At 39.5% G+C, this 23,071-nt stretch overlaps 2 protein-coding genes across 7 annotated transcripts in view; one reads left to right on the top strand and one right to left on the bottom strand.

The window, feature by feature from the left end:
• Positions 1-17,907, top strand: part of GALK2 (galactokinase 2) — a 141,207-nt gene extending 123,300 nt beyond the window's left edge. For 4 of the 5 annotated variants that reach the window (XM_036842845.1, XM_036842842.1, XM_036842844.1 and 1 more), the window contains 2 exons: positions 3,155-3,356; positions 17,348-17,907. In XM_036842845.1, coding sequence (XP_036698740.1) covers positions 3,155-3,356; positions 17,348-17,555 — 410 coding nt within the window. In that variant the 3' untranslated portion in view covers positions 17,556-17,907. The remainder of the gene's footprint in view (positions 1-3,154; positions 3,357-17,347) is intronic. The other variant, XM_036842843.1, reaches the window with a different exon arrangement.
• Positions 17,862-23,071, bottom strand: part of FAM227B (family with sequence similarity 227 member B) — a 268,773-nt gene continuing 263,563 nt past the window's right edge. The window contains exons 14-15 of one of the 2 annotated variants that reach the window (XM_036842850.1): positions 20,868-20,937; positions 17,862-18,016 (exon numbers count right to left, since the gene is read on the bottom strand). In XM_036842850.1, the coding sequence (XP_036698745.1) occupies positions 17,894-18,016; positions 20,868-20,937 (193 nt within the window). In that variant the 3' untranslated portion in view covers positions 17,862-17,893. The remainder of the gene's footprint in view (positions 18,017-20,867; positions 20,938-23,071) is intronic. The other variant, XM_036842849.1, reaches the window with a different exon arrangement.

Here is a 23,071-nt window from a genome sequence, read left to right as displayed (position 1 = left end):
AAGTGTTATTTTTGTGATCAGTTTTGTGAGGATTTCTTCAAAACCTTCACCTATTTTTGGGGGTTTTGGGTTGATTGTGAGTGGTGGTGTTGGGTGTGGGATTGTGTTGAATTTTGGTGGTTCATTTTTAGGTTTGATAGTGTCTTTATTTAGGGGGGATATTAGTTGTGTTTGGCTATACAACGGCTATGGCCACTGAGCAGTATCCTGAGGTTTGGGTTTCTAATAAGATTGTTTTGGGGGCGTTTCTTTCAGGGTTGATAATAGAGTTTTTGATGGTATTATATATTTTAAAGGATGAGGAGGTGGAAGTTGTGTTTAAGTTCAGTGGGTTGGGAGACTGAGTGACTCTGGTGACTGGCTTTTTAGAGAGGAGGCTGTGGGGATTGCGGCGTTATGTAGCTATGGTACCTGGTTGGTGATTGTTACTGGCTGGTCGCTGCTTATTGGTGTTGTGGTTATTATGGAGATCACTCGTGGTAATTAAATAAAAGCATGCTAAGGGTGAGAGTAATAAGGAATGATAGGAAGTATAGTTTGATAAGGCCTTTTTGGCTTGAGGTTAGCATGGAGAACTTTAGTTGAATGAGGGGTGTGGTTTTTGGTAAAATGTTTTCTAGTCAGATTAAGTCCAAGAGGGAGGATGCTGATTTTTGGCTTATTGATAGGTTTAGGTAAGGAGGTAGACGATGCATGATGGCGGGGAAATATCCTAAGAGACTAGAGAATTTAAGGGTATTTGAGGGGTAAACAAATTTTAAGTTTTGTGTGTTAAGGTTAATTTCAAGTGCCAATACAAATCCCAGGATGGTTACTGCAAGGGCAGTTAGTTTTAGGTGTAGGGATACGGTTATTCAGGGGACTGTTGTTGGAGATAATGAATCCGGCAAAGACACTTCCAATTAGCAGGTGTTTGATGGAGTTAATTAGGAAGGGGTTGTTTTCACTGATGGAGGTTAAGGGAGAGAAGCAAGGTTGTCCTAGTAGTGCGAAGAAGATAAAGCGGGTACTATAGACAGCTGTGAGGGAGGCGGCAATTAGAGTTATTAATAGGGCTCAGGCATTGGTATAAGATGTGTTAGTGGCTTCAATGATCAGGTCTTTACAATAGAAGCCGGTGAGGAAAGGCATTCCTGTCAGTGCCAGACATCCGATAATAAGGGCTGTTGTGGTGAAGGGTAAAGGCTTGAATAGGCCCCCTATTTTTCGAATTATCTTGTTCGTCATTCAGGCTGTGAATAATGGACCCGGAGCATGTGAATAGTATGGCCTTAAAAAAAGCATGTGTGCAAATACGTGTAAGAATGCTAGACAGGGTTGGTTGATGCCGATTGTTACCATCATTAGGCCTAATTGGCTTGAAGTGGAGAAAGCGACAATTTTTTTAATGTCATTTTGGGTGACAGCGCATATTGCTGTGAATAGGGTGGTAAGGGCTCCTAATCATAGCGCTATTGCTTGAATACGTTTGTTGTTTTCTGTTAAAGGGTAAAATTGGATAAGTAGGAAGACTCCTGCCACGACTATTGTGCTTGAGTGGAGCAGGGCTGATACAGGGGTGGGGCCCTCTATTGCTGAGGGGGGTCAGGGGTGAAGTCCAAATTAGGCTGACTTTCTGGCTGTGGCTAGTACGAGTCCTATAACGGGGAGGTTTGAGGGATTTAAGTCAAGTATAAAAATTTGTCGCAGGTCTCATGTGTTTGAGTTAAACAGGGATCATGCTATTGATATAATGAGCTGTGTTTGCGTCTGCTCGCCCATATCACCACCCAGTGAGCAGGAAGGATATAATTCCTTCCCATCTCTTGCTGATCTTCTCCCTTTCTCCAATCTAGAGGCAAGGGAACCCACTGGTGTAATCCATCCAGGTCAGCCTTCTGGGGCAGACAGCGGGGTAGCGAAGGGCAGAGAGTAGAACTGGGGATGCAAACAGAAGGCAATGGTCAGTTATCATCCTGTTTCCAAAATACAACAATATGAGGGGGATTCTTGGAGGAAGTTCTTCATAGAATCATAAAATGTTAGCACAGGAAGGATCCTGAGAAATAATTTTCAGCCTCATTTTGGAGCCCTGTAGAAGTAGCGACTTGGGTACAGCGAGTTGTCACACAGATGAGAACAAATGACAGACCTCTGGATTCTCAGCCCAGGCTCTTTCCAGCAGGCCAGGTAGCTTAGCTTCCATTTATTTTCCAAATTTTTCCCAGACCCACTGCACCAGCTCAGCCACTGTTCAGCACGGTTGAAAATGAATGGTAAGGAGGTCTCAGTTGTTATTCAAGGGAATACATAAGCACTGTAGACACAGCCGTTGCAGTAGGACATGTTTCTGTAACTTAAGTTAGACTCATTGTAGATAATCTGTAAAGTACAGAAATATGTCAAGGAGAAAATAAAATCATCCACAATGTACCACAGAGAGATGATGACTGTTAACATGTTGGTGCCTTCTTATAATTTTTAAAAATTAAAATGTATACACATAGTTTTGTACCTTGTTTTTTCACTTAATAATGAACAATTCTCCATGTAGTAAATTATCTTAGAATCTGTTTTAGTAGCAATAATATTTTTAATAGAGGTAGCATAATTTAAAAAATATTTTCTGTTATTAGACATTTGAATTAATTATTTTCTGCTATGATAAATAATGCTATGCTATATACACATATATAAATAATTGTGCTTTTTTTACACACACACATACACATATATAAGTAACTGTGCTTAGCTATAGGAAACATTTTTATAAATAAAATTGCTAGCATAAGCATTTTTAGTGGTTCTTTCTGGTGGATCACAGTGGAAAGAATGTGGCTCTGGGGTCAGACGTCCTGACGTGTTCTGCTTCTGCCCCTTTCGGATGTGTGAACTTAAAGTTAAAATGGACTTGAAAAGAGACCAGTTTAGACTATAAAGAATTCTTTCAGTGAAAGAAAGACCTATTTAAAGTCTAAGGTACTGATAATAAAGACAGAAATGGATGTTCTCAATAACTGTATTTTTCTTTGCACTGAATTGTTCAGTAACTATTTCTTTTTTAAAAAATTTCCTTCCTTCCTTCCTTCCTCCCTCCCTTCCTTCCTTTCTTTCTTTCTTTCCTTTTGGCCAGTAACTATCTCTAACCTTGTTCACCATCGCCTTCCTTCCTAAGTGCTCAGCTTCAAACTCTACCAGCGGGCAAAGCACGTGTACAGCGAGGCTGCGAGAGTGCTCCAGTTTAAGAAGATATGTGAAGAAGCACCTGACAACACGGTCCAGCTGCTGGGGGAGTTAATGAACCAGAGCCACGTGAGCTGCCGGGACATGTACGAGTGTAGCTGCCCTGAGCTGGACCAGCTGGTGGACATCTGTCGGTGAGGCTGAAAGAGCAGTGTGGCAGGGGCTGCAGGGTGCGGCCCAAGGAAACTGTTTAAATTAATGGAAAAAAAAGCAGCATTTTTGTAGTCTTCTAAGTGAAGGAAGATCCTTTCCCACTTCCTATAAGAGGGGTTGTCTGTGACATAGAGCTAGACTTGTTCCCTCCTAAAAATCTGCAGCATGAAAGATTGGAGACTTGACTCCATGGCTTTACGAAGCTCCAGGTTTGGAGTCAGTTCTTCACAACATCATAAAAAAGACTTTTCCGTCTTTGGATGATTAAGTGTTTCAGGGAGGTTTGCTCAGACACAGACCCTGTTGTTACTTTCTTCTCAGGATATTTTAAGCAGTGTTTCCCACTACACTGCAGCTCTACCAGCATCTCCTGTTTGGTGTCCTAAGTTTAATACTTTTATTCAAAAGAGGGGAGAAAAAGGAAAGAGGACCTCAGGCCTGACAGAAGTGTATTTTCAGGGGAGAGGTTGCTGAAGGAATTGCTCAGAGAGTCAGCATTTCCTGTCTTCCAGGTTTAGGTTAGGCAATTTGGGAAAAGGACTGAAGAAAGTCCAGTTTATGAATGGTCGGTTGAGACAGAAATGTAAAGAGGGAAACTCTTTCACAAAGCCTGAGAACAACTTCCTTATAATTGCTAGAGAATGGATAAAAGAGTAAAATGGTTCCTTTACCCAGAAGGAGCTCACTGACCTTGGAGAACAGAAAGGGAAATTGGGAGAACTCTCAAATGGTTAGATGTTATTTCCACTGTGAGAAAATCATACAAAACTGCCTGCAATTAGCAATGAAAATATAATTAACCACTTGGCACCTGTGGCTTGCCTCACTCATTGCCACATTCCCAGCCCGAAAAGTTTAAACCAAGTAGCTCCAGTGATCACAAATGGCATATGTAACCCAACTCGTCGAGAGACTTGAACATAGCATTGATGAGAATCACTCTGCTGATGTCAGTGTTTGCTCACTAGTTGCCAAAAAGCCTTCCAAGGGCTTGTTTCATTGTAAGTGCTCATTTCTGAAAATAGCAAGGGCCCAGTGAATGGAAGGGACAGATATTGTTCAGTTCTGGAAATAAGAGGAAGTGGAATGATTTGTGCAGAAATTAGGAAGAAGCATCTTTGCTAAGAAGATAGTGGGGTAGTTTGAATCCCACCTGAAAAGCAGCGGAGGGGCATTTGCCAGCCTCCTGGAATTCTCTAATGAACTTGCTTGTTCTGGGATGGTCAACCAGCTCTTGTCCTTATGAAGCTTACATTCTCATGGATAAAGAGGGAAATGACAATTAAAAGTAAATTGAGTGGTAGTGATAAGTGTTATGAAAAAAAAATAGAAGGGATGGAGAGTACTAGGGGTGTGTACTAGTACTTTATATTGAGTGGCTGATATATTGAGTGGCTGAAGAAGGCCTCTCTGAGGAGATGATATTTGAGCAAAGACCTGAAGGAAGTGAAGTAACGAGAACAGCAAGTAGAGAGGTCTTGACGTAGGTACATGGCTGTCACATGTGAGGAACAGCAGGAGGACCAGTGTGCTTGGAGGGCAGTTCAGGAAGGAGAGAGTAGTAGTTGATGAAGTAAGAGAGGTAGTGGGGAGTCATACCCCTGGGCCCTGTCAGCCATTGGAAGCACTCTGACTTTGAGTAGAAGAAGGTGGCAGTGGAGGTGTGAAATGATTCTAGGCCAGATATGCCTTGAAGGAAGAGTCAAGACAATTGCCGTATGGGTGAAAGGGAGGAATCAAGATGACTCACGGGTTTTCGGCCTGAGAAAATTTCCTTGTTTCCGAAGGCCAGGCTTCACATTTCTGGGTCAGAATTATCTTCTAGTACCATACGATATGAAAGCAGGAAGAGGCCTTAGAGATCAAGAGACCACTAAGAGGTTAAGAGATTTGAACAAGGTAACATAATGCATCAGTGGGAAAGCCTATCTCCCGATCCAGTGTTTTTTGCCTTACGTGTTTCTCTCTCCTTGGGTCATACTGAGATGTGATTATATTTTAATGTGGGTCATTTTTTACCTACTTTCCTTTTCCAGCTTTAAAGCTTTCATGCTAGAGACTTTGGTTGTCACGTTGAGCAGGGAAGGTGGTGTGTGGAGAAGGATGAAAACTGGGCAGGAAGTTAGGAAGGTAGAGTTCTAGCTCTGCCTCTTTTCATTCTGAGCTCTGTGACTTTGGACTGTTGCCTTGCTTTATGATCTCCACTGTGTTTTTCTGTTCTAGCAGTCTATAGGTCTATATATTTTTTAAAAATGTGGTTCTAGTGAAAGATTTAGTGGCTGTGTCTTAAAAGGGTTTGGAAGAGCACACCTTTTGTTTTTTTTTCATTTATTTGTTTATTTGCCTTTTCTTAATGGAAGCTAAAGTGTCTCTGTTTAGCCCATTTTCATTTGCTGTATTGCTTTTCTGAGGAAAATTCAGTAGTGTCTAGCATAAGGAGCTCATTCCCTTTTTTAAGGTTTTTTTGTCTGGAATTGCTAAGTATCAAAATTAATTTCTACTTATTCCATAACCATATAAGGAACGAGTTTCCCATGTTGAAAGATTATCTTTTGGCATGTTGGAAATATTGGCCAGAATAGTTGTCTGGTCCCTAAGCTTCTTTATATAATTAATTCTTGCTTTGCTGTCACTGTGACCAGTAGGTAATATTCTCCAAATACTCCAGTTGGTTGCTAGTTACTAAAAGGTCCTGAGTGGTAGAGCAACCTCAGAGGAGGACAGCCCAGGAGAATTAAGTAGATATAGTCATTGATGCCATTCCTTCCTCAGTCAGCAAATACTTTTCAGTAGGCTGTTTGTGTCCCATGGGAAATTGTAGTCTAAACTCCATTTTCAAAAGGTCTGGCACTTTCTTTTGTGTGGATATATGGGGAAAAAAGGGAGGAATGCAGAAGAATGCAAGATAGTGGTAAAACAGAATGGTTAAAAACCGGGGAGAGAAAGACAGTAGGAGAGTAGTTGTAAATGGTAAATGCAGGGAGAGGTTTAAATGAAAAATGGCAACACTTTTAAGCCCTAGTTCCTTCTGAAGCTTTATGACTATCTTAGTGGGCCAGGCAAGTGGTGGAGGGGAAGGACCCTGGCAAGGCCTGGTGTGGGCCACTGTGCCATAAACTCAACCTCTGGTAGACTGTTGTTTTGTATAAGAATCACCACCACCTCCACACTTCCCTGTCCCCTTAAAGAAAAGTTAACACCAATGGGCAAGTTGTGACTAAGACTGGGCAGCCTGAGAAGCTTGGTTGCCTTGGGTAGACCAGAAGAGGGAGGAGGGAAGCTGAAGAGGCTTCAAGGAGGAGCACCAGCAAAGACACTCTTTATTTTTTTTTTATAAATTTATTTATTTAGGCTGCATTGGGTCTTCGTTTTTGCATGTGGGCTTTCTCTAGTTGCAGCGAGCAGGGTCTACTCTTTGTTGCGGTGTGTGGGCTTCTCATTGCGCTGGCTTCTCTTTGTTGCAGAGCACGGGCTCTAGGCGTGTGGGCTTCAGTAGTTGTGTCACACGGGCTCAGTAGTTGTGGCTTGTGGGCTCAGTAGTTGTGGCTCATGGGCTCAGTAGTTGTGGCTCACAGGCTCTAGAGCTCAGGCTCAGTAGTTGTGGTGCACGGGCTTAGTTGCTCCGCGGCATGTGGGATCTTCCCAGACCAGGGCTCAAACCCGTGTCCCCTGCATTGGCAGGTGGATTCTTAACCACTGTGCCATCAGGGAAGTCCCCAAAGACCCTCTTTAGATCACGCTCCCTGGCCCACTTGTGGCACTTCAAATTCCTTTAGTTTTTCTGAAGGCCTGCTTAGAAACTATTTGCTTGAGAAAACAACTAATTGATTGAGTGAATGAAGGATTCGATGCCTAGAATACTCAGGGCTCTACCTACAAATCTTAATGTGATCTGAGCTAGACCATATTCAAAAGGCGTCTCTAGGTAGCTTGTCTATAGGACAACGTATAGGAAGCTACTTTATGACCCAAGTAGAGAGAAGGGGGGAAAAAGCATAGAAGAGATCACCAATGCTTGCATTTTTTCAGCTGAGCCTTTCGCTGCTCTTCAAGAGAAAATCAGTTTAGAATCCAAAGAAAGGGCCAGGGAGGGAGAAGGAAACTATACTTACACAGTTAGACTACTTTTTTTGTTTTAATTAATGTTAGAAAATCTCAATTATGTGAAATAAAGTTTAATAATGAAGGAAATAGATGAAGCTTGCCCAATTATAAAATACTTCTTTTAAATGAACTAAATGTAAAATTTAAGAAATGGCTAAACTTTAAAGTAGGATTTACTGAGGAATACAAAACAATTTTGAAACCAAGTCAGTTATATGTGAGACAGCTCATTCTTTATCGGTTTCCCTGGTTATACTTAAGAAAAAATAGTTAATGGCCTTTATCTTCGTTTTGACACTTGTTGGAATTAGAGAGGACTCATTGCTGCGTTACTGCCCAAGCTATTAAGGAAGATAAATGACAAATTTTAAGAGACCAACAAAGATTACCAAAGTTAATTTGCTGTCTTCCTCAGCAGTCTTCCCACCGTTTTATTCATTCCATGGCTGGCCATGCTGCTCAGCCTCTGGCAGTCATTCTCCTGAGCAGGTCGGAATGGGGAAGAATGAAGTGCAAATCCACATGTGTGTGCTCTTTTCCTCATGATCTCATGGGCTAATCTGACACTCTGTCAAGAAAAAGGGAGAGAGCCATTTCAGTTGCCTTAGGGACCCGCTGGTCTTCGGGCTTCTGTCTTCTATTTATTGTCCCCCTGCCCCTCCCTGCCCCGCCCCCCCCAGTATGTATGCCATTTGCTGGAACCAAACCAACTGGTCTTCAATGACCTTTGTGGCTTAAATTTCTGAAATAGACATGCAGTTATATTTTCTTATACTTTCTCATTCGAACAGTATTTGAAGCCTGTGGTTTCTTGAATCTAAAGCAATCTGAAAGTGTTTCTAATCTGGCTGTAAAAATCATAGAAATTGTTCTGGAAGCTGTGTTTTCCTGAGATTCTAATTGGAAAATTCTAGGCTTAGAGCAGAAGCTAGAAGTCTTTCCAGAAAAAGAGTATATTACTGACTGCATATATATATATGCTTTCAAAAGTGTTTTATATTACTCAATATATTTTTCTTTAAAATTTAGCCATTTCTTACAATTTACATTTTGTTCATTTAAGAGTTATTTTATAACTGGGCAAGCATCATCATTTTCCTTTATTATTTTACTTTGTTTCACATAATTGAAGTTTTTAACATTAATTTAATTAAAAATAAACAGTATACATTTTCATATTTTAAAACAAATATAATGATCCAGCAGCCACTTATTAGAATATACGAAATGCCTGGAATTATGCTGGCCTGAAATTAGAGAGATAGATAATAACCTGTCCCTAAATTCAAGATTTTCTGAAATAATTTGATATCCATTTGTATATCAATATTTATCTTGAAATAAGTAAAATTGAATTAAAATACAAGGCACAATTCCTTGCTTTTCCCTCTTTGCGATTTGTGGCATAGTTGGGTCTTACTGGATCTCTCCCTCCTCCCCCATCAACACCACCTTTGATCTGTGCCTTACCTTAGTAAGTGCTTTATGGTCAACTCAGTTCATTTAAAAGCAGGAAATTTTACTCAGGCTATACTTAGGTGCCTGGAAAGTTGGTTATAGGAATACACTTTTCAGTGATAAAAAGGATCAAAGGGAACATTCCTTATAATCTCCATCTCTTGTCTGCTCTAGCCTTTGTTTTGTAGATCATGCTTTATAAGGCTGACGCTGCTTTTGTTGTTTTGACCAACCCTTCCAGGTTATTCCCAATCAAGTGACCACAATCATCAAAGTGATCTTTGGGATTTTAGGGGTTTGGTCTTCATAACTTTTGTGTTGCCTCTCTGATGTGCAGTAGCTCAGGAGCCATATTTTTAATGTCTTACTGTTCTCCTAGGAAAAAAATGCCAATGTGAAAAGTTCACTAAACACTCTTAGCTCACCTATTTTTCTTTCTTAATTTATAGCTTATTGGTTTCCTAACTTCTGGCTCTCTCTCACAATTTCTATGGCACATACCAAAGGGCATATTAAGCACCAGTGGGGCACACTGCAGTCAGGATCTTTCTGCCTTTGTGAGTGTGTATAGATGGGCAGGCTGCTGACCAGCTGCTGGGGCAGCCCCCGATTTGTGATCGCAAGTACCACTTACTCAGGGGCAGAGGACTACTTATAATAGCACTTATTGTTCTCTATTGGGGAAATTTGAGCCCTGATGATTTCAGACCATGTGGTTGATACAATCCAGTTCATTTTCATTTGTAGCAGGCAGGGTGGTGACATAACAGCTCTGGGGACTTAAAAGTGAATGCATTTACCTAGAAAGACTTCTAGTGTCTGCCCTCTGGAAACTGGCAAGATAGTCAGGAAACTAGGCCTCCTGGCACAATTCCTATGGGTTTTGCAGCCAGTTAGAAACACTTTCAGTTTGCTTTAGGTTCAATTTTGAAACCACAGTTTTCAAAAACTGTACAAATCAGAAAGTGTAAGAAAATATGCCTAGAAGTTCATTGAAGACCATAAGAGACCTGGTTGACTTGAGTCCAGAAAAATGGCATAGTTTGGGTCTTAGAAAATCAAATACGAGGGCATACTGTTCTTCTCTAAACCATGCCACGTTAGCTTTGATGCCCAGATTTTAGTGTCTTTCAGGTATACTTCAGGGACACCTCCATTTTTCTCAGCATTTTCCACAAGAAGAGATAGTTTGACATGGCTGCATGACAGTTTTTTGTTTTTTTGTTTTTTATTAATTACCAAATTACAAACTAGCCCGTTGCCAGCCTAAGAACTCAGGATAATCCTAGAATCCCAGGGTCAGAGAAACTTTTCAGCCTGGACCATAGGAGTTTGGGCTCAGTTCAGCTACTGGGCCATAAGCTGAATGTTTGAAGGGCAGGAAGAGATGAGTAATCTTTATTTGTTTGAAAGCATTTTTGTTTTCTTCCTTAAACATCTACTTTCATATGAAAAACCTATTTTAACGAATAAAACAGATGATGAAAAAAAATCAATAGAGAAAATCATTGGGGGGAAAATGAATTACTGATGTGCAGTAATTCTGATGTCCCAGAGTAGGGGTAATATTCTATTGATATTTTCCAGGAAATAGAGTAACTCATTTAGATGGAAAAAAGGGACAAAACTGTGCTAAATTAATTGTGGAGTTTTTAATCTGCTATGAATTTGGAGTAAATTTTATTAGGAAGAATTGGAAGTACATGTTAACTTTTTTTTTAATTTTTTTAAATCTTTTTATACAACAGGTTCTTATTAGTTATCCATTTTGTACACATCAGTGTATACATGTCAGTCCCAACCTCCCCATTCATCACACCACCCCCAGCCCCCCCACCACTTTCCCCCCTTGGTGTCCATACGTTTGTTCTCTACATCTGTGTCTCAATTTCTGCCCTGCAAACCAGTTCTCTGTACCATTTTTCTAGGTTCCACATATATGCGTTAATATACAATATTTGTTTTTCTCTTTCTGACTTACTTCACTCTGTATGACAGTCTCTAGATCCATCCATGTCTCTACAAATGACCCAATTTCGTTCCTTTTCATGGCTGAGTAATATTCCATTGTATATATGTACCACATCTTCTTTATCCATTCATCTGTCAATGGGCATTTAGGTTGCTTCCATGACCTGGCTATTGTAAATAGTGCTGCAATGAACATTGGGGTGCATGTATCTTTTTGAATTATGGTTTTCCCTGGGTATATGCCCAGTAGTGGGATTGCTGGGTCATATGGTAATTCTATTTTTAGTTTTTTAAGGAAACTCCATACTGTTCTCCATAGTGGCTGTATCAATTTACATTCCCACCAACAGTGCAAGAGGGTTCCCTTTTCTCCACACCCTTTCCAGCATTTGTTGTTTGTACATTTTCTGATGATGCCCATTCTAACTGGTGTGAGGTGATACCTCATTGCAGTTTTGATTTGCATTCCTCTAATAATTAGTGATGTTGAGCAGCTTTTCATGTGCTTCTTGGCCATCTGTATGTCTTCTTTGGAGAAATGTCTATTTAGGTCTTCTGCCCATTTTTGGATTGGGTTGTTTGTTTTTTTGATATTGAGCTGCATGAGCTGTTTATATATCTTGGAGATTAACCCTTCTTCCATTGATTCGTTTGCAAATATTTTCTCCCATTCTGAGGGTTGTCTTTTTGTCTTGTTTATGGTTTCCTTTGCTGTGCAAAAGCTTTTAAGTTTCATTAGGTCCCATTTGTTTATTTTCGTTTTTATTTCCATTACTCTAGGCGGTGGATCAAAAAAGATCTTGCTGTGATTGATGTCAAAGAGTGTTCTTCCTATGTTTTCCTCTAAGAGTTTTATAGTGTCCGGTCTTACATTTAGGTCTCTAATCCATTTTGAGTTTATTTTTGTGTATGGTGTTAGGGAGTGTTCTAATTTCATCCTTTTACATGTAGCTGTCCAGTGCTCCCAGCACCACTTATTGAAGAGACTGTCTTTTCTCTGTTGTATATCCTTGCCTCCTTTGTCATAGATTAGTTGACCATAGGTGCGTGGGTTTATCTCTGGGCTTTCTATCCTGTTCCATTGATCTATATTTCTGTTTTTGTGCCAGTACCATATTATCTTGATTACTGTAGCTTCATAGTATAGTCTAAAGACTGGGAGCCTGATTCCTTCAGCTCCGTTTTTTTCCCTCAAGACCACTTTGGCTATTTGGGGTCTTTTGTGTCTCCATACAAATTTTAAGATTTTTTGTTCTAGTTCTGTAAAAAATGCCATTGGTAATTTGATAGGGATTGCATTGAATCCGTAGATTGCTTTGGGTAGTATAGTCATTTTCACAATATTGATTCATCCAATCCAAGAACATTGTATACCTCTACATCTGTTTGTTTCATCTTTAATTTCTTTCATCAGTGTCTTATAGTTTTCTGCATACAGGCCTTTTGTCTCCCTAGGTAGGTTTATTCCTAGGTATTTTATTCTTTTTTGTTGCAATGGTAAGTGGTAGTGTTTCCTTTATTTCTCTTTCAGATTTTTCATCATTAATCTATAGGAATGCAAGAGATTTCATCATTAGTCTATAGGAATGCGTTAATTTTGTATCCTGCAACTTTACCAAATTCATTGATTAGCTCTAATAGTTTTCTGGTGGCATCTTTAGGATTCTCTATGTATAGTATCATGTCATCTGCAAACAGTGACAGTTTTACTTCTTCTTTTCCAATTTGTATTGCTTTCATTTCTTTTTCTTCTCTGATTGCCGTGGCTAGGACTTCCAAAACTATGTTGAATAATAGTGGCGAGGGTGGACATCCTTGTCTTGTTCCTGATCTTAGAGGAAATGCTTTCAGTTTTTCACCATTGAGAATGATGTTTGCTGTGGTGGCCTTTATTATGTTGAAGTAGGTTTCCTCTATGCCCACTTTCTGGAGAGTTTTTATCATAAATGGGTGTTGAATTGTGTCAAAAGCGTTTTCTGCATCTACTGAGATGACCATACCGTTTTTCTTCTTCAAATTGTTAATATAGTGTATCACATTGATTGATTTGAGTATATTGAAGAATCCTTGCATCCCTGGGATAAATCCCACTTGATCGTGGTATATAATCCTTTTAATGTGCTGTTGGATTCTGTTTGATAGTATTTTGTTTAGGATTTTTGCATCTATATTCATCAGTGATATTGGTCTGTAATTTTATTTTTTTGTAGTATCTTTGTCTGGTTTTGGTATCAGGGTGATGGTGGCCTCATAGAATGAGTTTGGGAGTGTTCCTTCCTCCGCAATGTTTTGGAAGAGTTTGAGAAGGATGGGTGTTAGCTCTTCTCTAAATGTCTGATAGAATTCACCTGAGAAGCCCTCTGGTCCTGGACTTTTGTTTGTTGGAAGATTTTCAGTCACAGTTTCAATTTCATTACTTGTGATTTGTCTGTTCATATTTTCTGTTTCTTCCTGGTTCAATCTTGGAAGGTTATACCTTTCTAAGAATTTGTCCATTTCTTCCAGGTTGTCCATTTTATTGGCATAGAGTTGCTTGTAGTAGTCTCGTAGGATGCTTTGTATTTCTGTGGTGTCTGTTGTAACTTCTCCTTTTTCATTTCTAATTTTATTGATTTGAGTCCTCTCCCTCTTTTTCTTGATGAGTCTGGCTAATGGCTTATCAATTTTGTTTATCTTCTCAAAGAACCAGCTTTTAGTTTTATTGATCTTTGCTATTGTTTTCTTTGTTTCTATTTCATTTATTTCTGCTCTGATCTTTATGATTTCTTCCCTTCTACTAACTTTGGGTTTTGTTTGTTTTTCTTTTTCTAGTTCTTTTAGGTGTAAGGTTAGATTGTTTATTTGAGATGTTTGTTGTTTCTTGAGGTAGCATTGTATAGCTATAAACTTCCCTCTTAGAACTGCTTTTGCTGCATCACATAGGTTTTGGATCGTCGTGTTTTCATTGTCATTTGTCTCTAGGTATTGTTTGATTTCTTCAGTGATCTCTTGGTAATTTAGTAACGAATTGTTTAGCCTCTATGTGTTTCTGTTTTTTACATTTTTTCCCCCAGTAACTGATTTCTAATCTCATAGTGTTGTGGTCAGAAAAGATACTTTATATGATTTCAATTTTCTTAAATTTACTGAGGCTTGATTTGTGACCCAAGATGTGATCTATCCTGGAGAATGTTCCGTGCGCACTTGAGAAGAAAGTGTAATCTGCTGTTTTTGGATGGAATGTCCTATAAATATCAATTAAATCTATCTGGTCTATTGTGTCATCTAAAGCTTGTGTTTCCTTATTAATTTTCTGTTTGGATGATCTGTCCATTGGTGTAAGTGAGGTGTTAATATCCCCCACTATTATTGTGTTACTGTCGATTAGCTCTTTTATAGCTGTTAGCAGTTGCCTTATGTGTTGAGGTGCTCCTATGTTGGGTGCATGTATATTTATACTTGTTGTATCTTCTTCTTGGATCCATCCCTTGATCATTATGTAGTGTCCTTCCTTGTCTCTTGTAACGTTCTTTAAAGTCTATTTTATCTGATATGAGTATTGCTATTCCAGCTTTCTTTTGATTTCCATTTGCATGGATTATCTTTTTCTATCCCCTCACTTTCAGTGTGTATGTGTCCCTAGGTCTGAAGTGGGTCTCTTGTAGACAGCATATATATGGGTCTTGTTTTTGTATCCATTCAGCAAGCCTGCGTCTTTTGGTTGGAGCATTTAATCCTTTCACCTTTAAGGTAATTATTGATATGTATGTTCCTATGACCATTTTCTGAATTGTTTTGGGTTTGTTTTTGTAGGTCCTTTTCTTCTCTTGTGTTTCCCACTTAGAGAAGTTCCTTTAGCATTTGTTGTAGAGCTGGTTTGGTGGTGCTGAATTCTCTTAGCTTTTGCTTGTCTGTAAAGCTTTTGATTTCTCCATCGAATATGAATGAGATCCTTGCTGGGTAGAGTAATCTTGGTTGTAGGTTCTTCCCTTTCATCACTTTAAATATGTCATGCCACTCCCTTCTGGCTTGTAGTTTCTGCTGAGAAATCAGCTGTTAACCTTATGGGAGTTCCCTTGTATGTTATTTGTCGTTTCTGCCTTGCTGCTTTCAATAATTTTTCTTTGTCTTTAATTTTTGCCAGTTTGATTACTATGTGTCTTGGCGTGTTTCTCCTTGGGTTTATCCTGTATGGGACTCTGCGCTACCTGGACTTGGGTGTCTATTTCCTTTCCCATGTTAGGGAAGTTTTCGACTATAATCTCTTCACATATTTTCTCTGGTCCTTTCTCTCTCTCTTCTCCTTCTGGGACCCCTATAGTGCGAATGTTTTTGTGTTTAATGTTGTCCCAGAGGTCTCTTAGGCTGTCTTCATTTTTTTTCTCTCTTTTTCCTTTATTCTGTTCCACAGCAGTGAATTTCACCATTCTGTCTTCCAGGTCACTTATCCGTTCTTCTGCCTCAGTTATTCTGCTATTGCTTCCTGCTAGTGTAGTTTTCATTTCAGTTATTGTATTGTTCACCTCTGTTTGTTTGTTCTTTAATTCTTCTAGGTCTTTGTTAAACATTTCTTGCATCTTCTAGATCTTTGCCTCCATTCTTTTTCTGAGGTCCTGGATCATCTTCACTATCATTCTTCTGAATTCTTTTTCTGGAAGGTTGCCTATCTCCACTTCATTTAGTTGTTTTTCTGGGGTTTTATCTTGTACCTTCATCTGCTGCATAGCCCTCTGCCTTTTCATCTTGTCTTTCTGTGAATGTGGTTTTTGTTCCACAGGCTGCAGGATTGTAGTTCTTCTTGCTTCTGCTGTCTGCCCTCTGGTGGATGTGGCTATCTAAGAGGCTTGTGCAAGTTTCCTAATGGGAGGGACTGGTGGTGGGTAGAGCTGGCTGTTGCCCTGGGGAAGAGCTCAGTAAAACTTTAATCTGCTTGTCTGCTGATGGGTGGGGCTGGGTTCCCTCCCTGTTGGTTGTTTGGCCTGAGGCGACCCAGCACTGGAGCCTACCCGGGCTGTTTGGTGGGGCTAATGGTGGACTCTGGGAGGGCTCACGCCAAGGAGTACTTCCCAGAACTTCTGCTGCCAGTGTCCTTGTCCTCACGGTGAGACACAGCCACTCCCCGCCTCTGCAGGAGACCCTCCAACACTAGCAGGTACGTCTGATTCTGTCTCCTACGGGGTCGCTGCTCCTTCCCCTGGGTCCTGATGAGCACACTACTTTGTGTGTGCCCTCCAAGAATGTAGTCTCTGTTTCCCCCAGTCCTGTTGAAGTCCTACAATCAAATCCCACTAGCCTTCAAAGTCTGATTCTCTAGGAATTCCTCCCTCCGTTGCCAGACCCCCAGGTTGGGAAGCCTGACGTGGGGCTCAGAACCTTCACTACAGTGGGTGGACTTCTGTGGTATAAGTGTTCTCCGGTTTGTGAGTCACCCACCCAGCAGTTTTATGGGATTTGATTTTAGTGTGATTGCGCCCCTCCTACCATCTCATTGTGGCTTCTCCTTTGTCTTTGGATGTGGGTTATCTTTTTTGGTGAGTTCCAGTGTCTTCCTGTCGATACATTAACTATTATTGTCAGGATAAATTGCATCTTTTAAAGATGAGTGATCGTTGTACTTTGTGTAGGGCCTTTCACTTTTGTACAAGGTTTGAAACTGTGCCTGGTTGATGGTGACTAAAATTACCCCTTGCTGTGTGGTGGCTTATATAGTAGTTTCCATCTCAATCACACGTTTTGTCTGATGATAAATTCCGAGTCCATTTGTCAGACCAGCCAGCTCCTGAAGGTGCAGGGAAAATGGGGATGGACCTGCAGAAGCCACTATCCTCTTTGTGGAAAGGTCTGCATAATTTCCCTTTAGAGATTGAACAGACGGACTAATTTAGAGTTTAGTAACATGTTCTTTGTTGATAAATTTATTCAGCACAAATCTAGGCTATCTGTTCTAGGGGACCGAATGCAGCTTAAATAGCCCCCAGAGGAAGCTCTCACTTGTATATATAAGACTTGCACTTTAAAGTTTGATTTGCCCTCATATGGAGCAACCTTCTGATTCATCATGTTGATCATGTCCATTGCCTGCTTTCTTTTTACTCCCTCTTCCTGATCACCTATAGGCTTGCTATACAACTCTTCAAGTGGTGGCTTTATGGAATCAATACTACAGTGGGCTATTGCCAGCCCTTATGAAACAAACAGGAGTACTACTGACTTTTACTACTTAAGAACCAAAACTGGGGGCTAGTTTTAGATACAATTAAATTTCAAATCACCTTCAAACAAACAATAGTATAAATAATTTCTTAATGTCCTAAAATGTTTGACAGTACTGAAAAAAACCCCACAAAACACACTACATAATCTCTTCTTAGTTCTTGGAGATGCTGTCTGTTCTAAAGCACCAGGAAAATCACTCTCATTTTCATTTGCAGATTCTAATTTTTTTGTCTCATTGTTTTAGGAAATCTGGGGCTCAAGGATCACGACTTACTGGAGCAGGCTGGGGAGGCTGCACAGTATCGATAGTACCTGCTGACAAGCTGTCCAGCTTCCTAGCAAATGTGCACGAAGCTTATTACCAGAGGAGCAATCGAAGCTTAGTTCCTGAGAAGCAGAGTTTGTTTGCTACCAAACCTGGAGGTGGAGCTTTGGTTTTCCTTGAGGCCTAAACAATGTAAAAAAATCTCCAAGAAACTATTTAGAGCATTTAGGAACTGGCAGGACTTCTATGCCACAGCAAATTAATCCTCTTTCTGTTTTGTATTATGATGAACAGTTGCTATTATCAAGATGTATTTCCAAAGAAATGGTTGAAAGCTCCCTATGCTTCACAATGATTATTTTTCCATCTTAAAATATGTTTTCTACCAATAAGAGCCAAAATTATGCTTGGACAGATCTCTTAAGATAATTTACTGGATTTATTGATTTCAAGATTTTTAAAAACAAATGGTAAAAGACCATCAATACTGACCTCATGGACTGTACTTGAATTAAACATACATTCTTAAGTACAGTTTATTTCTGGTTTCTCTTGGCATTCTTCTTCCTCAAGGTTGAAGTCTTCTGTTGTTGATGATGATGATGATAGTGATGCCAGAAATTTTCTCTCAGTTCGGGCTTCAGAACGCTATTAAAATAATACGTTATTAAGGATTCACAGATTTTCCTGGATATTGTATACTTGAAAGTGAGATTCTCCCAGTTATCAAGATGAAGAGGATCACTTAAATTTTTTTTTTAAAAGATGGATTTAGGAAGAAAATCCCAGGCTCATTTAATTTTTTTTTTAACCATGTGATATCATATAAACAGTCACTTTCAATTCTTTTGGCCCTGAGCTTTCTGTCATAATAGAGAAGCTTAGATAAAAGCCACTTCAAGTTTTTATCTCTATTCACATTGAGATAGACAATTATCTGGATGTTAATTCAGATAATTCAATTTGTTCATGGAATTTACTTTCTTCCCACTCTATCCTACCTTTTCTCAAATGCCTCTCTAATCCAGGAGGCATGTTTACTATTCTAGGAAAACCCATCTGTGACTTGCATCTTCGTTGTGTGTCTAGCAAAGCTTGTTTGTATATGTGGACCAATGTAGGGCAGGTGTGAGGCATGAGGCTGAAAGTATGAAAAGGCTGAGCGTGGGTTCTGGGATTGGGTAGGGGTATTGGTGGGTGCCTGTATATGTTTATCAAAATGGACATAAAGTTTGGCCACGTGGTGATGGTAAATGAGTGGCTCTCTCTCACGGATAGACTACAGGAAGGCTTTCCTGAATTATATGAAGATTTAGACCGAAAAGCATTTTTCTGACATAGTCAGATAATTGAGAGACCAGCAGTCATATGGCATGAATTATCCAGAAGTTCAGCACAATTTTCTATTATTCTATGATTGAGTTGCACATTAATGAGCAAAAAGACTGGACATCATCATCTTGAATCTCAGTTTCAGAGAAGCTGAGGCAAAGCTGGTTGTTATATTTCTTGAAGGACAGCAGTCATATGAAGTACTAGGAAATCCATTGTTCTATTCTAAAATAAAGTTCTGGTGCATTTTCATTCTTAGCAGAAAGGTAAGTACTTGAGAAAGCTTAAGTCAAATTTGTTAATTTTGAATTTTAAAAATTGATTTAAAAGGATAACCCTTTGCTTTTTAAAACGTTTCCATTTTCCACAGAAGATCTGTGGTTGATTGATATATAATTCTTTGAAGATGCCTGGATTACTGTAAAAAAAAAAAAAAAGCCACTTGCCTTTAAATTTTTCACCGTGAGATACCTTCTTTACAAAATAGGTAAGTAAAAATTTCTAGTGCACACTCTGCTTTGGAGGACATAGTCGTTCTAAGCCAGAATCTACTCCCATATTTGTCTTGATGTCTGGCTTGAAGAAAAGAACTATTTTCCAATGAAACCATCACCAAGTGTTATTCTAGAAATTATGAGAGATATCGAACTTGCCTGGAAAGGATGGGGCTAGGGCCACTGGAAAAAAGCTTCATGTAGAAGATGCAATTTGAGCAGGGCCTTAAAGGATGAATAGAATTTGAAAGCTGGGGAGTAGGCATGGCAGATAAGCAAAGTATATGATTATGGGTAAACATGGTATGTTGGGAAGACTCAGTGGGAGTGAAGGGTTTGCCTTGGGATATAGTGGAGAATAAGATTGGCTATACTGCCTGGAGCCAGCTTTTGAAGAGCTCCAAGTCCAGCATTTAGTCCAGGGGTTGCAAACCAGCAGCCCATAGGCCCGTCTGGTCTGCAGATTTATTTAGTTTGGCCTCTAGGGGTATTTAAAAACTTGAGTCCTAAACAGGAATTTTACAGAATTTGGATTACAAATGGTGGAAGATCTGATAACACTTTGGCCTCTATTCCTGCAGAGCCACAATGAACTAGAGGTGAGGAAGTAGTTGCCTTGTTTCGCTGAGGCACAGACTCTCCAGTGTGCTACGGTGTCCACAGCTCCTGTAGTTTCTCTAAGACTCAGGCCATTTACTATTTACCAGCTGAGGTCACTTGCCCTTTACCAGTACACTTGCACAGTTTTCTTATACTAAATAAATATTTCTCTGTACCCATGTCTCTAGCAGTAGCAGTTAAGAGAGACCATGAAAAAAAAGGGAGAAATAATTTTTTTTGTGGAATAAAGAATAGTACTATTTATTTAATATTAAACACCCAATATTTGTTTAATATTAAACACCCAACAATATTACCCCTTTCCATTACCTTTCTGGCTCATAGGAATTTGGTAAGATTATTTGACCCCTGTTTTTGACATTACATCAGTAGCCAGTGAGAATTGCTCTAGATTTTTGCATGGAAGCCTGACATACTGAAAATGAAAAGCTCTCTCTTATTCCTGACTGCAGATTGTCCAACCTTCAGATTTATTGTACACTATTTTCTACATGTTCTTTCTTGTTGGAAGGGAGGAAGGACCTTTAGATTTAATAGGACTGCCTGTAAGTTAAGGTGGAGCAGAAGGGAAGGGGACAAAGAAAACTGGAAAGATGGGGCCATGTCCTTCCTTTTCTTTCTTTCTTACACTTGAGTACTGTTTAGAACCTTATCATTTCTTACGTTTCTGTTAATTGAGGGCAAGAATCATTCATCTAACACAGTAGTTGGAATCCAATATATTTTTGTTGAATTATTAACGGGAAATAAAATATGACTTCAAATACCAATAATTTTCTATTAGTTTGAAATTCTGCATTTGGAGGTTTTCAGTTGCATAAAATGCTTCTGGTCAGAAGCAAGGGATGGGGATGAGTGAGCATGAGGTTGTCACTAATACATGAGAGAGAGATTACCCTAAATGTGCATGTGGATGATTAAATAACAAGAATGTATTCCATCCTGCCACTGTAACTTGGATGTGAAACCATACATTGCTTATTAAGTATTTTCCAGTCTATATAAGAGAAGCTAGAGAGAGAATTCTCAATTGTTTTCAGAAAAAAACTTACCAGTTTTTGTAGGAAATTCTCAAAATCATTCTTAACTTCGTAAGGTTTCTTGGTAGCCTTTGCTTGGAGCCTAATCATGAAAGAAAGAAAATTGGTAACCAAACTAATTGTTTTCATACTGACACCAACTAAGAGCCACGATTTACGAAGAGTTTAATATGCTGGGCATTTGCCACCACTTTACATATATTAATTCAGTTACTCTGACAACAATCTTAGGAAGTAGGTACTACTATTATCCTATGTTATAGATGAGGAAAGAGGCTCAGATAGGTTAACTAACCTGTCCACAGTCATACAGCTAGCAAGTAATAGAGGATTTGAACCCAAGCAGTGTGACTTGCGCCCTCTATTCTAACCACTGTGTGACACTGCATCCCAGCAGTGAAGCATCCTTTTCAGTGAGATGGTTCACACAGTAAGTATTCCCTTAACTAATTCCACTCACTGGGCTCCAGTGCAGATTTTAAGATGAGTCACTGGGGAGGGAAGAGTAAAAGGGACTGGCCCGGGAAAGATCTGGGGGAGAGAGAGAAAGAGAGATGGAAAAGGATAAAGGGTGAGGGGGGCGCTTACTAGACTGTAAGCTCATCAAGGGTGGGGATCCAGGAATCTATCATGATTTCTGTCACCATGTACTCATTCAAGAAATATTTTTAAGGAGTTGAATAATTGAATTGAAGAGGCAGCAGGAAACTTTCCAGAGATCTACGGATAAAGACAGAAGCAGAGGTAGGCCAGGCAAGGAACGATAGGAACTTGGGACAAGGGAGAGACAGCAAGAGAAACACAGATGAGAGAAAGAAAAATGAAAAATGGTATAAGGCTATTGATTTCACTGGCGATTTTCAAGTGAAACATTTGAAATTATTCTGTGAAATCTGTAGGAAGTGAAATTTTCTAAAAATTCCAAATACACTTTGCTGAAACATGAACTTTGGATTAGCTAAACCCCTATAAGGCCTGCTCTAGGTTTCTCTAGCATATAGCCTAGGGGGTCCCCTGAGGGGACCCAGTAGGGCTACCTCTGAGGGGCCTCTTGAGTTAGTATTCTCTGACTAACAAATACTCCCTTACTCTTTCTCTACTTTATCTCTGCCAATTTTATCTCCTTAACCTAGGTTTTCTCCTCACTTCTTACTACTCTTTTGGACTATTCTTCCCTGCTTTTCTAAAATCTGGCTCTGAGTCTCTTTCTCATAGTCCTATTTAAATATCCCTGGTGCCCTTCTTTCAGTAACACACTCTTAGAATCTTCTTGACTTCAAGTCATCCTGAGACTGGTTCATCTCACTTTGTGAAAATCTATCCATCTTCCAACCCACTTTTTTTTTTTATAGTAATTGTATTTTTTTATTGTATCATGTTTTTAAACATCTTTATTGGAGTATAATTGCTTTACAATGGTGTGTTAGTTTCTGCTTTATAACAAAGTGAATCAGCTATACATATACATATATCCCCATATCTCCTCCCTCTTGCGTCTCCCTCCTACCCTCCCCATCTCACCCCTCTAGGTGGTCACAAAGCACCGAGCTGATCTCCCTGTGCTATGTGGCTGCCTCCCACTAGCTATCTATTTTACATTTTCCAACTCACTTTAATTTACAGTTCCCCTCTTCTTTTTTTTTTAATAACAGCTTTGTGATATGTTACATAACCTAAAATCCACCCTTTCGAAGTATAAAATTCAGTAGGTTTTAGTATATTCACAAAGTTTTGCAAGCGTCACCACTACCCAATCTCCCATCTTTCTATCTTTCCTTTCCATGACTATCTTTTTTTGAAGATTACATATAGAAACTTGGACACTGTGCCTATAAATTTAACAGGCACGTGGGAGTTATATACCCAAATGAGTATTTTCCCCTTCACTTTCTCCAGCTATGTGCCATCGCATAAAACATATTTGAGTGCTTCTTGTGAGTTCCTCTGAAAACCAGTCTGCATCCTTTTCCATATCTTGAGTGGTGAGAAATCCTGTCCTCTATAGATTTGATTTTTGGGAACTAGTAAAAGTCATCTGGAATCAGATCTTATGTGTTGTGAAGGGGAAAGCTGGGTGATAAAATTTTTAGTGAAAAATGAAGTAAGATTTTAAAGTAATGAGTTGAATTTTCTCATGTGACTGGGAGACTAGCTTTATAAGTTCCAAAATAGCAATTAGAAGTATGGCAGCATGACTGGCACAAAATTGTGGTTTC

Source organism: Balaenoptera musculus, chromosome 2 (genome assembly GCF_009873245.2).
Source record: "Balaenoptera musculus isolate JJ_BM4_2016_0621 chromosome 2, mBalMus1.pri.v3, whole genome shotgun sequence".
In the NCBI taxonomy this organism is placed as follows: Eukaryota; Metazoa; Chordata; class Mammalia; order Artiodactyla; family Balaenopteridae; genus Balaenoptera; species Balaenoptera musculus.
Note: the sequence above shows the minus strand (reverse complement) of the source record. Positions and strands in the feature narration are given on the sequence as shown.